Source organism: Dendrobium catenatum, unplaced genomic scaffold, assembly GCF_001605985.2.
Source record: "Dendrobium catenatum unplaced genomic scaffold, ASM160598v2 fragScaff_scaffold_716, whole genome shotgun sequence".
Classification (NCBI taxonomy): domain Eukaryota; kingdom Viridiplantae; phylum Streptophyta; class Magnoliopsida; order Asparagales; family Orchidaceae; genus Dendrobium; species Dendrobium catenatum.
The window spans coordinates 5,189,989-5,208,205 of record NW_021319178.1 but is presented as its reverse complement, the minus strand read 5'-3'; the positions used below and the strand labels follow the sequence as shown (position 1 = coordinate 5,208,205).

At 33.1% G+C, this 18,217-nt stretch overlaps 1 protein-coding gene across 1 annotated transcript in view; it reads left to right on the top strand.

Annotated features, from left to right (window-relative positions):
• The window catches only part of LOC110099496 (short-chain dehydrogenase/reductase family 42E member 1), a 21,454-nt gene extending 4,057 nt beyond the window's left edge, over positions 1-17,397 (top strand). The window contains exons 2-5 of the mRNA XM_020826675.2: positions 2,687-3,029; positions 9,915-10,186; positions 11,943-12,142; positions 16,621-17,397. Coding sequence (XP_020682334.1) covers positions 2,687-3,029; positions 9,915-10,186; positions 11,943-12,142; positions 16,621-17,052 — 1,247 coding nt within the window. The 3' untranslated portion in view covers positions 17,053-17,397. The remainder of the gene's footprint in view (positions 1-2,686; positions 3,030-9,914; positions 10,187-11,942; positions 12,143-16,620) is intronic.
• Positions 17,398-18,217: the final 820 nt, after the last annotated feature.

The window sequence follows — 18,217 nt, the reverse complement described above, 5'->3', positions numbered from 1 at the left end:
TTTTTCACGTCTCACAGCTGAGAAGGGTCATTGGTGATCACATCGCCATTCCCGAGCTACCGCCGACACTTACGGAGGAGTTAGAGGTGATCCTGGAACCTTTGGAGCTGAAGGGTGTTCGCCAGAAAGAAGATGAAACTAAGGAAGTGTTGATCCAGTGGAAGAACCTTCCTGACTAGGAGGCCACGTGGGAGCTATACGAGATGGCGAAACAGCAGTTTCCAGATTTTCACCTTGAGGACAAGGTGATTCTTTGGGAGGGCGGTAATGTTAGACCGGCCCAGGATGGGCCGGTTGGACCGGTTCAGCAGGTATCGGTCCGCGTCTACGCGAGACGGACGCGAGGGAGCCCGCCTGGGCGAAAACGGCTCTGCCGTGAGCCGTGAATCCACGTAGGCTTGAGAGGGGGAGTTTATGAGGGAAATTTTGAACGTGAAAGGCTGTTTCAGGAAGTTTATGATTGTCCTTTATGATTAATTTTGTATAATTAGGAGTTTGGGGGGAATTAGCTTGTCATCTTGACTTTGAATTATCTTGAGATCTAGGGTTTGGTGTGTTTGGCTCTTGGCTTTGCCGGAGATTGTCGGAGAGTTTTTTCCTTCCTCTCGAATTGAAGGAAAGTTGTATCTTGCAAGTGCTTTTCATCCGTTAACGAAATAAATGTGTTTGCATCATTTCCTACGTGCTCTCCTACGTTTTCCTCTCAGATTTTCTTGTATTTTGGCTGTTTTTCTGCTGTGGACAGCAGTTTTCCCTTGGATCCATTTGGTTTTGGTGTGAAACACTTGGAAATCCAAGTGTTTCCTATCAGGAATCTCTGTTAAATAATTGTAAATTTTATTATTGAGCCCATAAGAAAATGGTATTTTTTCCCTCAGGGGTAATATATCGTATTCTTATGCCGTGCCCGATTATAAAATATGCAATCCGTTTGAGGATACAAAAATTCTCCAACAAGCATCATTTTCTAAGCTACGGTGATGACATGGCTTTTGCTTTATCTCACTTCCAAGGCAGCAGTGCTGTTGTGCCTCTAGAGTGTTCCATCCCCACTTTCATGTGCAAAACCATGTAGAACCCTCCAATTTGTTTGCCTTGTTGTGGTTTTGTTTTGGGTGGGGGGAGGAGAAGATGGATGTGCTACCAATACATCCGCTTTGGTACGCACACAAAAATAGATGCAATAATGGATGAAGGCAAAAGGTTTAGAGATCACGATTTAATGGCAGGCTTGATGAAGGGTCCAACATCATGATAGTCATGATGGCACAATTTACTACAATGACGATGAACTTATAACAAAATGCCATGCTTGTCAATCCAGCCAATCTTCTGCTCCCTTTTGTGTCTACTGCAAGAGTTTTTTACTTGCCTTAAAAGATGCAAATATATCTATAATGGATGAATTTTACATGTGACTTGGATTTTAATTTGCAATGTTGGCTAATACCATCAATTTAGAACATGTCTTATAAATTACATAATATATGTAGCATGCCTGAATCATAGTTTAAAGTTTCTGTGGGTTCAGTGACTTTAGATCAATTTCAGTTGAACCCGACCCGAACTTCGTAATTTTGGTTTATTTTTACTGATTTTAAGAGTTTTGGTTGAACTTAAGAGTATCAATAGGAATTTTAAGATGTTCAGATGAACTAGTGACTTTCAGTCGAAATGAGAAGATGGTGGTGCTACCAATACATCCGCTTTGGTACGCACACAACAATAGATGCAATAATGGATCAAGGCATCAAAATTTAAAGGAGGGCTTAATGAAGGGTCATGGTCATAGTCATGATAGTACAATTGACTACAATGATGATGAACTTAAAACAAAATGCCAAACTTGTCAATCCAGCCAATCTTCTGCTCCCTTTTTGTGTATATCGCCTGAGTTTTTTACTTTCTTTCAAAGATGCAAATATATCTATAATGGATGAATTTTACATGTGACTTGGATTTTAATTTGCAATGTTGACTAATGCTATCAATTTAGAGCATGTCTTATAAATCACATAATATATGTAGCATGCCTGAATCATGGTTTAAAGTTTCTGTGGGTTCAGTGGCAAGATCAATTTCAGTTGAACGGATCCAGAATTTATTAATTTTTGTTTATTTTGGCTGATTTTAGGAGTTTTAGTTGAACTTAAGAGAATCCATATGAATTTTAAGATGTTCAGATGAAACTAGTAACTTTCAGCCGATATGAAACTCATGATTTTCACTCAAAATTCATGGATTTGAAATGGAACTTTTTTAAAGCTCTCCAGTTATCATCAAAATTACTAAAATTTTATCTCTAAGACTAACAAATTTTATGTGTTATAACACTAATTTTTTTATAGAAATATTTGCTTTAAAAAGTTAACCTAAATAAAAGCTGAACTGATATTGAAACAGATGAAAATATCAGAATTCAGAACTAAAAATTTTATGTGTCTAAAATAAATACCAAAACAAGATATAAAACTTTGATCTGAATGCGCAAAAGAGTAATGCTCAGAAAGAATGATGAAAAGCATAGTGCTTGCAATGAATTTGAAATGATAGGGATATTAGAAATTAAAATGCAACATCTTTTCATAGATTTTGAATGGAGTTTAGGATGTCATATAAAGGAGTGGTCTTTCTTATAGCATTTAATTACCACTAAACATCTAAGTTTAGTCTTTTTTAATTTCAGGTGATGTGACTCAGAAAAAGGATATGGAGAAAGCTCTACAAGGAGTAAATTGTGTTTTCCACCTCGCCTCTTATGGTATGTCAAGCAAGGAGATGCTTCAAACTGGTCTTATTGAGGAAGTCAATTTAAATGGAACCTGCAATGTATTGGATGTGTGCCATGAAATTGGGATACGGAGATTTGTCTATGTGAGCACATATAATGTTGTATTTGGAGGAAAGGAGATTATTAATGGAAATGAATCACTACCATACTATCCCATTGACGAACACATAGATCCATACGGACGTAGCATGTCCACTGCAGAACAGCTTGTCTTGAAGAGTAATGGTCGTCCATCGGAGTTAGTTTCTTCCCTACTATTCATTTCCTACGTGTTCTAGTATTTTATTTCCTCAAAATTCATTGGCTCAAGTAACCATTAAGCATGCTTTATTGACAGGGATGATATTCTGCTTAAATATTTAAGTGAGGAGTTCCTAATGTCAATATCATCGATAGATTTAGCTTAGAGATAATTTGGTTGTCAAAGTTAGAAATCATGATTAAAAAATGATGAAGTTTCTTAAATCCATCATTTGGTTGGATGGAGTCAGGCACTAATAGTAATTTTAAACTTTATAAATCTTATGAAAACTCTCTTGAAGTTGATGATTTTTCTTTCAAACTTAATCCTATTATCATTTTAAAAAACATGTTATCTATTTACTAGCAAACAAATAAACCTTTACTAGTTGCTTTATGATAAAAGCTTTATTCAGATATTTCTCAACATGCAATTATGTGCCCCACATCTCAACAACTCTCTTACACTCGTTGCTTGTAGGACAAGTTTCAGGATAGAAGGGGCAATCTTGGTATTCATGTTATGCTAGGAACAATTTCTTTATCCCAAGGGCCTCCCTGATCTTTATTTAGACATGTAGAGGAGTGGGATGCTCTCCTTAGTTTGAATGAACTTGATGACATTTAGGTTCATTAAGTGTGTTGAGCCAACCCTTAAGGTCATGAGCCTAATCCTGTAAAAGTTGTAATATATATAAGCTTAAATAGTTTAACCCTAGTAGTTACAGGGTCTGTCCATGAACTCATTTATCATTGAAAATCTCCACTATAGTCACTACTGATCACCACAAAGCACTTCAAGTTTAAATAATGTAATATTGGAGGTTTGGTTCGAACACCTAACTTCATGAACTTAGCTGAACTCTTACTAATAGAAAACTTTTTTTTTTTTTGCTTATATTATGCAATAAATATATGGCACTACTATTTATTTGGGGTAAAAAGTCCAAAATAATCTCTTGACTATTTGTTTGTGACTTATTTAGTTCCAAAGTATCACATTTCTCCAATTTAGTACTTTGACCATACAAAATTGATCCTAGATAATCCCAGGGACTAATTTGAGAAGAAAGTATCTAGTTTTTTTCTTTACAACTAACAACACTACACTAGTACCTAATATTTAGATTTCCCATGCCTATCGTGAGCAAAATTCTTTCAATCATTCATTTATTCTATTGGAGATTTACTTGAAAATTTTGTATTAGCTTAAGAGGGTGAGTTATAAAAATATAACTCAATGGGTATATCACAGGTCTAAATCACAATAATTCAAAAGAAAGAGAAATAATATGCATGGTAGTCATCATTTTTAAGTTGTAAAGACATTATATAACATGGCTTTTTATTTCAATAACAAAATATGGTAATAAATATTGCTTAATAGTCAAAGTTATTTACGATAATGAAGTCATAGCTTTCTATTTGACATTAAGAGCTTATGTATTGACTTTCATATCATAACTTATACTCTAGTCTATACTTAATGCATTTATCGCGGGAGCATTGACTGTAATCCTAACTAGCTCCAACCAATAAATCCCCCATCAGCACAACAACACATGAATCATGTCTAACATTATATGATGTGGCAATGCACCTAACTTTGCCCTAGCCTACGAATCCCCTGTCGGCATAACGATGCATGGATACTTCTATCATTATTTAAGGTGGAAAAGTAGAAGATATTAATGTGCGAGTACATTAGCATCCCTATCTAGTACAATTAGTGGTTGACTTCTTTCAACATGCACATATTGGCATGCTTTGATCTCTTTTATTTTCATTCATCTCTGCAAACAAAATCTATTATTAATATGCACTACAATATATAGCATTAGTAATTGAGATATAACATAAAAACATGCTTCATTCAAAGCAAATTGAAAGATTATTTGTATGAGAGAAGTCATTGCATATTATTTAAGTTGCAATCTTATTGCAATAATACTCGTCTTACTCTTATAAAATAGCATGAACCATAAACATTTCGATTAAATGCAATATTTTAGAAGAAAAAAATTCCAATTTTGAAATGAGCTAATCCACTTTAAGATTTGCACGTATTATTTACCAACTATGTCTTCATCTCCTCGACTAAATATCAGTATAAGGGCTTGTTTGGTTTGAAGTACTTTCAAGCGTAGAGTAAAAGGCATGCAAAGATTTTGAAAATTTTAATATTTGGTTAGATGAAAAATAAATCCAAAGTTATGTGTTCTTGCATTTGGAATCCACTTCACCCTGCTCGAGGCTGCCACTAGCCGGTGCCTGTCATCACTAGCTGCCCCCCTTGTTAATAACCACTCCCAATGTCATTACTCACCACGCCCCGTCGCTGCAGTTTGTTGCCTCCTGTTTCCACTGTTGATTGTCATATTTTTAAAATGCATGTATTTAAAATGCATCATAGCCAAAAAAAAAAAAAAGTGCATTTGATTTGCCTCCAACCAAACATTCTCTCTTTTTTTTTTTGTTTCCCTTGGATTTAGTATACAGGTCAACAAGTGCATTTGATTTGCCTCTAACCAAACAACTTATGCATCTCTAAAATTTATATTTGTTTTACATTTTATTTAAAACCCCTATGAATTCTAAATTCTTGCAACCAAACAACACCTAAAAATCCAAAATCCAATTCCAAGACACATACACAATAAAAATCATTTGAATTCCAAGACTCTCATGCACGATCCCAAATCAGATACTCTTGAAGAGAGCTTGAACGACTTAAAAGATTATTAAAATTTTGATTTAAAAACATACATTCATTTTATTGTAATATGGTCCATTAATGATTACTAATTCTTGGTTGATTTTAGTCCTTTTGTATGGAGTTTTCATTATGAAAGAGTTTGTTGGAGTTTTCACTTCATGAAATAAATACTTTTAAGGAAGACACTTGCTCGATGGCCGATTAAATCTTAACATTCCAATTCCAACCAAACAACTTATGCATCTCTAAAATTTATGTATTTGTTTTACATTTTAGTTTAAAACCCCTGAATTCTAAATTCTTGCAACCAAACACACCTAAAACCAAAATCCAATTCCAAGACATACACAATAAAAATCATTTGAATTCCTTAATACCCAAACATATCTTAATATTTCATCATATTTTAATAACTTAATTACTATTGATTTTATGTATATGCATGCACGATCATTTAAGACTTCATGGACTTTTTTCTTTTTAAGTAATACTTAAATTACTCTCTATGTAAAGAAATTAATATCTTGACTTAATTAAAGGCTTGATTAATTTATAATTTTATGATAACTATATAATTCCATTCTAAGAATGAAGGCTTTCTTTATTAAAATCATCTCCAACATAGATAATTCTTCTCTAGTAAATCCTTGACCTATCTTTCACAAAAACTAACATTTTTTCCTAAAAAGGAAATTTAGCATATTTTTTTACCCTAGTCCATAGACTTTCAAAAGAAACCATTAAACCAATTTTTGGAAAACTAATAAATGTACACTAATGACAAAATAAATTTCATTGAAGAATGAAGAAACTTTACAACTTTCATTCCACGCGCGGTTGCATGCTTAGTTACTCACGTTCCACTAGGCTAGATTCCTTTGCTTGCTTGCTTCTCTCATTCGCTCGATTCTCTCCTCTACTCGCTCAGTCTCTTACTCCCTCTCCCTCTCTCCTTTTGTCTGATCACTTGCTCCCTCTCCATCGTCCACTCTCATACTCTTTCCCTCTCTCGATATTTCTCTAGCTCTCTTCCCATCTCTATCTCCCGCTCAATCTCTCTCTTTTCACTTCTTTAGCCTACTTAAAGAAGTGCAATCAAGCTCCCTTTTGGGCCGATTCGATTGAGCCTACCCCTTTTTTATTTTATTATGTTGTATTTTTTTCAAGTATAAAGTAATACTTATTATAATAAATTTTAAGAAATTTTAAATCATAAATTAAAATTTTTATAGTAATTTAATTCATTTTAATCTTATAATTATTCTTAAAATAATTATATTATTTATCTTTAATTATTTGTTTTTCAATTATTTTGAGAAGTCAATCCTTTTTAATTTAATTTGATCGAGATTGCTCAATTAAATCTTTAAATTGATAATAAATTTTAATATTATTTTTTCTTTAAATAAATAAAAATTTGGGTTTTTACTTGAACTTTGGCATAATAGTCAAGGACAATAGACTATTGATGAAATCATAATTGGCATGGTTGTCGTCAACCTAGTGGAGTATCAATGGAGCAATCATTAATTATGTCGTGATTGTCATGACATTTGTTGATGGAGCGGAACAGAACAGAGTCATCAACAATGGAGTCATTATTAGAATAATCACCATCAATCGAGGTGATTTCCACATAATGGCCATTAGTATCCATTGGCATATTCATTTTTTAAAGGGGTCGATAGCCAACGGAACAATCATAAAAATATGGTCATTTATGGAGCGATCATCAGTGTAGGGGTATCAATAGTGTGGTCATTGATGGAATCACAGATGGTATAGACATAATCAATCATTAGTAAAGTTGTTGTAGGATAGAGGTCAATGACAGAGCAGACTTATCATGGTCGTTCTTGACAAAGTGGACCGTGCCATCATTGGTGTTGTCATTTTCTTCAATGGTTGATGAAGGTCATCATGATTGGTGACAAAATGGAGTCAAACAAGTACATTGATTATTATGAGTCCTGAGTTTGCCTTTCTCTATGTTATGGACAATCATTATATGCAAACCTTCATCTCATCGAAGCTTTAGATTGCTGTCGCAATCTAACTAGCTGAACCTCACCTCGGCAGCTAGTTATCATCCATGATCCTAAACTCTAGTGTGTTTTTTTGGAGGAAGGTCTCAGGCAGGCTGCTTATGGAAGGAAGAGAGGTTTTGATGGAGTACTGAGCTTGGAAACTTTTCTGGCAGACAACTCAAGCACTTGCTTTGCATGCTTGATTAGTTTGTAAAATGTCCTTCTAGTTTCCTTGTTATCCCACGTTTGCTGGGTTGATCCTGGAGGAAGTTTCGGAAGGAGATAATAACAAGCATTGCTTCCCCTTTTCTTCTTCTGGCGTGAACTTCATTTTCCTTTTTTGATGTTTCCATAGATGGGAAGGAGGTCAGTGGTATTAAAAGTAATTTATATTTCGCCTCTAATGTATAATTCAGTTAGAAACTTTTGAATGAAATAAGTGCAAACAGTAAACTGTGAAATTCATTGAATATGTGAATTCATGCATGCTTGCATGTTACATGTTACTTCTATTTCTTGGACTGATTAAGAGGTTGTTTGCTTTGGTAAAAAATGAATGTAGTGTTTGCTTTGTTAAAAAATGAATGCAATGTAAAATAGTGTATTTGAAATGTTTTAAAATTGTTTTGTTGAGTATAAAATAAATACAAGAGGTTTTTTTTTTTGCAATTGATTTGAAGTAAAATGAATTCAATATAAACAGGAAACAACGGCGACGGGGTGATAAGTGGTGGTGGCTGGCAGTTGGCTACTATGGCCGTGGCTATCTAATGATAGTGAGTGGCGAAGAATTTAGAGTGTATTTGAAAATCAGACAAATCAGCCTATTTCAGAATGTAGGAAAAAAAGGAACTAGAGAATGAATTCCAAATTCATTGATGAATTATATTGCATTTTAATATCTAAGATTTTAACTAGTTAAAGATCATTGGGAATGTAAGAAATTTGCTTGTAGCATCTTTAAATTTTAGCCATTCAAATTGGTTGATATATAGCATACGTTGTGCAAGTAATAACGAACTTCATCCTTAGAAAAGGATAGTTGTCTAATGCTGAACTCCTATGTTCATTGCACAACCAAATAATAAATAATGGAATTTTTTACCTCCCTAGTCAACTAAAAATATACTTTTAGAGGTTACTTCCTCATCTTCCACTTTAAGAGATAAGAAGTGCCATTTTCTCACACTAACATGCAACTAAACTGGCACTGTGGTTATTAGCAGGAGATCCAAGTTAACCAGTCCATTCCAGGACCCGTTGGCATATTTGTTAAGGCCTTTGTATTCTTAACTTCATTGGTGAGTAGGGGTGTAAGTGAGCCGAGCCGGATCGCGAGCCGGCTCGGGCTCTACTTGTTTATTGGCTCACGAGCCGAGCTTATCGAGCTCACGAGTCGAGATAGTGTCTATGGGAAACTGCGAATTGAGGGTGGAAAACCAAATAGAACGGCGGCTCGACAACTCATTTATGTTTTGTGAGTCGAGCTCGAGCTCGACTCGAGTTCGAGCTCGTTATTTGACAGACGAGTCGGGATCGAGTACCCCTCGACTCGAGTTGTTTACACCCCTGTTGGTGGGTGAGCTCAGCAATGTTTGTTTATGCTTTATGATACTATCTTGGAAAATGGCACTACTAACTTTCATATCTATTAGTTACTATCAAAATTTTATAATAATTGTTATACCACCCCATTTTTAAACCCTTACTAATATATCATCCTAGCTAAATGGTGTTAATATGAGACAAGATTCCATTAATAAAAGAATATTTTGTTTATTGATTTTAAAATATAGCTAAAATCAAGCTGCAGTTTGTCTAAACAAGCTACAGGTTGTCTAAACACATTCCTATGAATGCTTTGTTTTTTTTTAAATTGTAGCTACATAACTTTTTTCTTGGAATAATTCGCAAAGTATGCGACTCGAACCTATGATATGGAGAAACCACCATCTCCAACCACAGCGATCCTTCCATATAGCTTTCGTAAATAGTCCATCTTTCTCAGGTTTTGCATTTTCAGTAAGTTAAAGCTGCAACTATGCACTATCTAAAATGGGAATTGATACACTTTTTTCCCCTTCTTTGATGAAGATCCTCAAGATTCTTCGTATTTTATGCTGATTGTTTTTTAATTTAGGAAACAAAGTGATGTTCATCTTCATACTTGTGCAATTCGTCCTGCTGCTATTTATGGACCTGGGGAGGAGAGGTACTTTGCAAGGATACTCTCCCTTGGACAGATAGGTCTCTTATTCGTTAGAGTTGGTGATGCAAGTGTGAAAACAGATTGGGTTTATGTGGACAACCTTGTGCAAGCTCTTATATTGGCAAGTGTGGGCCTTCTAGATGACATCTCTGGTAGGGAAGGAAATCCCATTGCTGCTGGACAGGCTTATTTCATATCTGATGGTACTAACCAATCCTTAAAACAGCCGATACTGTCCAGTGTTTTTTCTTTATAATGTGGTAGTAATTCAGCTCATACAAAAAGATTAATTCAAGGAAGCTTATCATAAAATACTTGAATTGTTGCTCAATTCAGACTAGTTCCATGTTAGACACAACACCATACGGAAAAACACAACTTTTATGGCAGGCTCAATTTCATAAATTGCAATCCTCTAGAACTTGCTTGTCTTGATTTTCCCGGTAAGGAAACAGAACATAAGCCAATGAGTTTTATGAATCATTAAGTTGAGATGAAAGCTAGCTTTTATTTCCAGTGCACCATGTAAAGAGATGGTCATGCATATTGAATTATGTTCTAATGCAAGAGTACTATAGCTGTTTTTTTGTGAATAAATGGTTTATCTGGTTCATTATGGTAATTTTCTATTGTTTATATATAGATTAGATTATTTTTCATTGTTTTAGCATGGTTGTATGCTATATCATCGTCACTATGATTGGTCTTATACCAAATATTTGTGGTTAGCTTTATGAGCATGATATTATGCTGTAAACACTGTCATCAGGTAACCTTAGGAAATCATTTCCATTGTCCATGTTAATCAAGTATTTTTGTAGGCTTTACCATTAATAGTAGTAAATGGTTAACATCTAGATGTTAAATTTCACATCATAATGGAAAGATTGGCCTCTCATTTAATAATTGACAGACAGGTTTATGTTGATTTAAGCAAGTCACAGATTATCCTTACACTACGAAAATAATGTCCCAATGGAAATGAATTCACTTTTTGTCCACAAATTTCTGGTATGTTATTGGGGCAACCCGATTCATGAATAAAATGGTTATTTCTGTTACTGAAATATGATTGTTAATGATGGTGTTGTCCTGTTTCCCTCCTTAGGTTATGTTTCTTCCTACCAGGTTATGTCTTCTATAGCTTTATATATGGACAAGTGAGATTACAATGATATTATGTAAGTTTATGTTCTGTTTACTGGCCATATGTTAAATCATGTTTAATCAAATATTGCTAATTCTTCTGTTGTTGCAGATATGGACTGCTTTGATTACCTCGCTATTTTTATCTGAAGTTGTTAGAGCGAATGTATTTGTAACTGTTAAACTTATTCTTCAATTATATAGTACTGGTATAATTATGTTGTAGTTTTCAGGGTAGTTAACACCATGGAACAATTGTAGAACTTTTTGAAGATTGATTTCCCTATTAAGAGTTTCCCTGTACTTTGAACATGAACTTACCAAACAAGAATTTTTTGTCTGTTTAGCTAGATTGTTTTATGAGATGACTACTGTGCTACGCCCTGGAAATGCTTACCTACATACCATCATTTCACATGCACCATAGTATTATAAAAGTACATTAAATTGCTATTATATGAATTTCACTTATATAGTTAATCTTCTTGCTAGGTTTTCAGTCTTACCTCTCTATTTGTAAGTTAAAGTTGATTCATGACTTGTAAGCACAGCACTTACATATGCCATGATACTTTATCTTGCAATAATTAATTTAGTATATAGATTCAGAATCGGCGCATAAACTAATGGATTAATGATATATATCTTATTTGCTTTACAAGATGTTTTTAATAATAATTGCATCCAAATTGACTTTATTTGAGAATACTATGCCATAGTTTAATTAATGCTTATAAAATAAATTTCAACCTGGTCTTTTTGGCTTTATTGCAACGTCATGTTTTCTATCTGGTGACTTTTTTGAATTTGTAGGATCACCTGTCAACACTTTTGATTCCATCATCAGTCCTCTATTTAAGAGCCTGGACTATAATGTACCAAAATTGACCATCCATGTCAGGCTTGCACTCATTCTGTCTCAAATATTCTGGTTCATATCCATGTTGTTTTATCCTTTTCTGAATCAGCCATGGGTTCCTGGGCCTCTTCTTCTTCCTGCTGAAGTTTACAAGGTCAGATGTCCATATATATCATGAGGATGGATTCGCTTTTTTCATAATTTTTTTTTAATATTTGAAATCGTGTGATTTTAGATGTATTTATGGACCTCATTCTTTCAATGTTTTTTGATAAGTTGGTGTTAGTTTATATGTCACGTTCAAAAAGGGCTAAGATGGTGTTATGTTTAGCTTCTTTTATTATAGGAGAAAATTTTGCATGTGCAATTCTGGCTTCAGCAAAAATTCTTCTTGGTAAGATTCAAGAAGATATATATAGTATAAACTTTGAGTGGCTGTCAGAACATGGTCGTCGCATGATAATTTACGCTACTAACTAGCTTCTTAGATAAATTCAATAGGGTAACTTTGTTTTAATTTACGTATCCTTCAATAGATAAGATTCTGACTTGGATTCGTGACATGTAGTCCTACTTAGAAGATAATGATCCTTTTTCCTTTGAAGCTTCATGATTGCATAAGTAGATTACAGAAAGATGGTGTGGTTGGACTTATCTGTGCCATTTGCCTTCTTGGTTTATTCATCATTTCAGTTTGCTGATTTTTTTTTGTCAGCTAGTTTCTTTATTCGACTGCCATCTCTTTTGAATGCAAAATCGAGTATATTTCAGAGAATTCGTTCCTTGTTTAATTTTACTCAAGATTCCTGTGATCTCTGTTAAAAATTTGGTGAAACCTAATTCAAACCATCAAGAGTAAATAAAAAAGAAAGAAGTTGAAAAAAAGAAGTTAAACATATAAAACACACCAAAAGTTTTATGCAGGTTTGCTCAATTGTAGCTGCAGCTTTTGCTATAGACTTCACCATGATAACAAGGGTGGAGTTCTGCAGATAATTTTACAACCACAATCTCTCATATATCCTATAATGAAAATATAAGGCAGTAAACCTATGTAATGAAAATATATGGCAGCCGAAAATTACAGTGAAAGCATCTTAACACTTTTAATTAAACGACTCTCAAATATTAGAAATGTTGATCCAGTATTAAGTTTGCATAAGATGTTTCTCCATACGGCGTTTATCAGGCTCTACAACTTAACAATCTTAACAATTGTATATCTCAGAAACAGGATTTGTAGTAGTGGTATCATGTACTATTAAGTAATGACTAGTTATAGGTGGAACATATTAACTATGGCACTATTTGGCATATGCCTGCACATTAAGTGTATATTTAAGTGTGCGTACCCACCAATCAACTTGGTATTATGTGATAGAAATAACTACCATTTGTATAAGAATTTATTCAGACATGTGAACCTGTTAAAAGTTTATGAAGAAATTGAACATGATACCTTGCTCTTTTATTTTGCACAAATTAGTTTAATTGTTTATAGTGCCTGTTTTCCCATCATATATTCCTTGTTAGGTTATTTATCTTATAAAAATGAGAATCATAGATCTCTGTTAAGGCCTTGGAATTCAGAATTGATGCAAATGAGGATCATAAAAATAATAACTCCAAATTCAATTTTCAGATATCATTTATCTCAATATAAAATAAGAAGCATCATTCTCTGTTGTCTATTCCAAGGAAAAGTCAAAATAAAAACAAATGCATTCATTCACTGCAAAATATGCACTATGGTATTGACTATGAAAACCTATGAAACTATGATATTCTTGCACCACGATTTTTGTAGTAGCAACGAAGATAATGATCTCTTTGTTCAGGACAAATTGCCATAAAACCTTCTAGCTTAATTGGATTTTCAAGAAGCTTTGTGGCGAACAAGTAAAGTGGCATGTCATTAAATATTTGTGTAGCTTGATCAAGAACTTTAATGGCAGCTAAAAGCAAAGTAGTTCAATTCTTGATTGTGATGCAATGTTCCTGAATTGATGTTTGTGCATGCATCGACGAGCTGGATAATTTGAGTTCGTAGAAATCCATATTCAAATCTTTTTTTCCTGCCAATAGTGCAAGTTGTGGGGGTTGACGTTTCAAATGGCTACACTTGTTAATGTCATCGAAATTTTATGAAGGATCTTTTAAGAGTTACTAGAAGTATCAACTTGTTTAGAATCTCCACGAATATTTTCATGGTCAACCCGTAGTTGAGAGTCTAAGTATGAACACTAATAGCAACAATACCCATGAACATCAAATCAAGCTTATATTCAAATTCGAGATCCATGCCATAATATCTAATTTTTTTGGCATTTGAAACAACCTACAAGGCAAAATTCATTTTATATAATTGGAATATAATATGAAGTTTGAAAGAGACAAATATATAAACATATATGCGATCAATTTTCAACTCTAATTTTTCTTTTCACCATTCATCAGACACATCAATGGTATTTCTTTTGGGATCCAACCCAATCCAGTTGATGCTCGTTTCAGTTCATTCCATAATTTCTAATCTTTTCTTAGTTGATCCCATTTATTTTTCAGCTATATTTTATCATACTGTCTTCCGGTTTTCTCTTGAAAATTCTTCTTTAGTTCATCCAATCCTCTTTATTGAAATGTGTTGTTGGACAATATATCCTTAGGTTTACCCATCTAACTTCTTAATTGTTGTATTATAAATTTATGATAAGATTTGATCTATATATATATATACACTCAAAAGTAAGCACTCATTAATTTAAACTTGAGTTTGGTTTTAGAAACTTTAATTTTAGGATAATTGTGTCTTGCAATGCATGATAATAATTCACAGAACTTTAATTTTCATTGATGGGCCTGATACTGATGCATGATAACAATCTATGGTGATTTGTTTGCCATTATAAAAGTTCATTAAAACAAATCTGTTAACAGTAAACAGCATCTGCATCTTTATGTATCCCAACCACAAGTATCAAACAAAATGTAGTTCAAATATAAATATAGGAGCAACTGAAAAGAATTGGAACAAATTAATCAATAAAAGTAATAATTAAATTTTAATGGCCGTTAGCTAGTATTTCTCCCGCCAATGGTTATTTGGATTGCAAAAGGCCAAACTAGTTAAATTTTGCAAAACATCTTAAGTTGTAGATTACTTTCTAGGGACGAACCTTTTTCCCACTCTTCACGGGCAGAAATCTTGTACCAGTTCAAGGGATTTGAAAACTATTGTTAATCAAATTTTAGTTTTCAAACAGCCCACAACTTGAAACACCAATCAACATAAAGCATATTTACCTCCAATTCGTTGATTCGAAATTGAGAAATTGAAATAGATCGTCATGGACCTCCAATTCCCACTAGTACCAGAAACACCCTTTCCTTTCTACCCTGCACTATCAACACAATTCCTGGACACCACCTCCCTAATAGTGAATGCGTGATAATATGAAGGGCATCACACAAAGACAAAAAACACCAACCTTTGAAATCAGTGTAAGAATCTCATTTTCTTATATTATACTATACTATAACTATACTTTACTACAACTATTCTACATATATTATACTATCACTATACTATATTGTACTATAGTACAACTATACTATACTATACTAAACTACTACTATATTACATTATTCTATACTATAACTATATTATACCATACTATAACTAAATTATACTATACTATAAATTTATTATACTATACTATACTAAAACCATACAATACCATAACTATACTATAACTATACCATACTACAACTATTCTATACATTTCTATAATATACTATACTCTACTATTACTATACTATAATATTATAATACTATTCTACAACTATACTATACGATAACTTTACTAAACAATAACTATATTATACTATGCTATAACTATACAATACTATAACTTTATTGTATTTATAACTATTTTATACTATCCTATAGTATGCTATACTATACTACAACTTTATTATAATATACTATACCACAATTGCATACTATATTATATCTATACTATGTTATAACTTATAACTTCACTATACTAAACATTATTTTTCTATAACTACACCATACTATTCTATAATATAACTATACTATAGTTATACTGTATAATATTGTACTATACTATAACAATATTATACCACACTATACTACACTATACTTTAACTATAATGGAAGATGAACCTGTTCAAAATCAGTGTAAGAATCCCCTTTGCTTATGAGCGATCTCCGATCAACAGAATGGAGGACATAATGCGGAGAGATTGCGAGGAGAGCGGCAATAGTGAAGATGAGGATGGGAATCACGGAAATGGTCGAAGGAGAAGCACATACCTTTTCGCACAATTTTGGGGGCGTTTACATCATTTTCAAGGTCGAAACAGCAGGAAGCTGCGGAATGCGGGAGGTGTTCATCAGTTAAAAGAAATATCTGTGGGAAGAAAAAGTTTTTGTAACTCCGTTCTATCATAGCGCCCCAAAAGGTCCTATTTTTATTTTTTATAAAGCGAAGCAATAAATAAGTTGTTCCAAACATACCCGTAATCTGCATACCGCAATATCATATGTGCATCATCTTTGATAATTTATACATTTATTACATAAATTCCAACATATTTATCCCACAGATTGGAGTGACTCATTACTTCTCTCATCTGAAAGCAACGGAAGAGCTTGGCTATGTTCCCATGGTAAGTCCTCATGAGGGCTTGAACAGAACAATCTCCTACTGGAAAGACAGGAAACAGAAAGAAATAAACCGACCAAACATTTTGTTCTGGATCTTTTGCATTGGTGGAATGCTAGCATTGTTCTACACGGCCTTTCTAACCCCCTGTGGACCTCTGAGATGGCTGAATTCTCTCTCTCTTTTTCTCTTCCGTTCAGTTTTCAACCTCAGATTGGTTTTTTATATAGCCGCAGCTCTGCATATTTCTGAGGCCATCTATATTTGGTTACTAGCAAGGAGAAAGGATCCTGCTAATGCTCCAGGTTGGTTCTTACAGACTTTTCTCCTCGGCTATCCTTCTACAAAGTTATTCCTCAAAAAATTTCATTAGGAATAATATGATAATTTCTGATTCTGATAAACAACCAGAAAGCTTTTTTGTTTTTGCTTTAGAAAGTGTTTTCTTGTAGTTTCTATGGTGAGTTGACATCTTTCTGCTTCTGATGGAATTAAGGTTTCATTTGGAACAGTTTTCTTACTGCTTCTTAAAGTAGCTTTTTTATAAAAGTTATATTTTTTTTTACTAAAAAGCTGCTTTAAGAAGCAGTAAGAAAGCTGTCACAAACGAAATCTAAGACTATTCTGCAACTGCGAGTCATTTGCTCCTCGCACTTCTTCCATATGTTTATTTTTGAAGCTTCTTTGAATGGTTATATTGTGTAGGTTTGTATGTTTATTTGTTTATTTGTGTTGAGCATAATCTATTTAACTATCATATGGGCAGCTATCCATTATTTGATGCAGTATTACAAAAACCTATTCCACAAAGGTTAATAATAAAATCTATGACAAGAAAGAAATAATATATGATGTTTTTGTAAATAAAATGGTTATTATTATTTATATTGTATTTTATGGAGAAAATAAATTGAAGCATTATATGTATTATTACTTTCTGTGAATTTTCATGCATGATGACTTGGATATCATATCATTATGTTTTCTTCGAGTATTAAGATTTCTTTTGGAATAATTTTTTTACCGCTTTCTAAAACGGTTTTTAGTATAAAATTTTTAGTTTAAGAAATTTTTATAGCATAAAGTTGTTTTAGAAAATAATAAAAAAGTTATCCAAATGTAGCTTAAATCTCATATAGTTAATGGGCAATTAAAAAATGAAGAGAGAAGTATTTTAACTTATATATTTATATAATTTTACTTATTTTTGACTCATTATGCAATTTATCTCTTTTTATATTCTCATGCCTTAACAAATTCTTCATGGTTTATAAGAAGATAATATATTAATATAGGGAGCAGGTGGAGTAGTCACAAGGGGCCCAAAAAAAATTAGGCTTATAAGAAAACTCTTGCTTTGTGGCAAAAAATCCTGGTAAAAATTTATGTTAAATTCTAAAAATCATTCATGATAGCTATAAAATTTCATGGTTTTTCACTTAAAAATTTTGGTCTTTTAAGAATTATAGACCCTCACTTTTTATCTGATTGTGTGTTGGATCTTCGTATAACGCTATGACGTTAAATTTTATATTTCT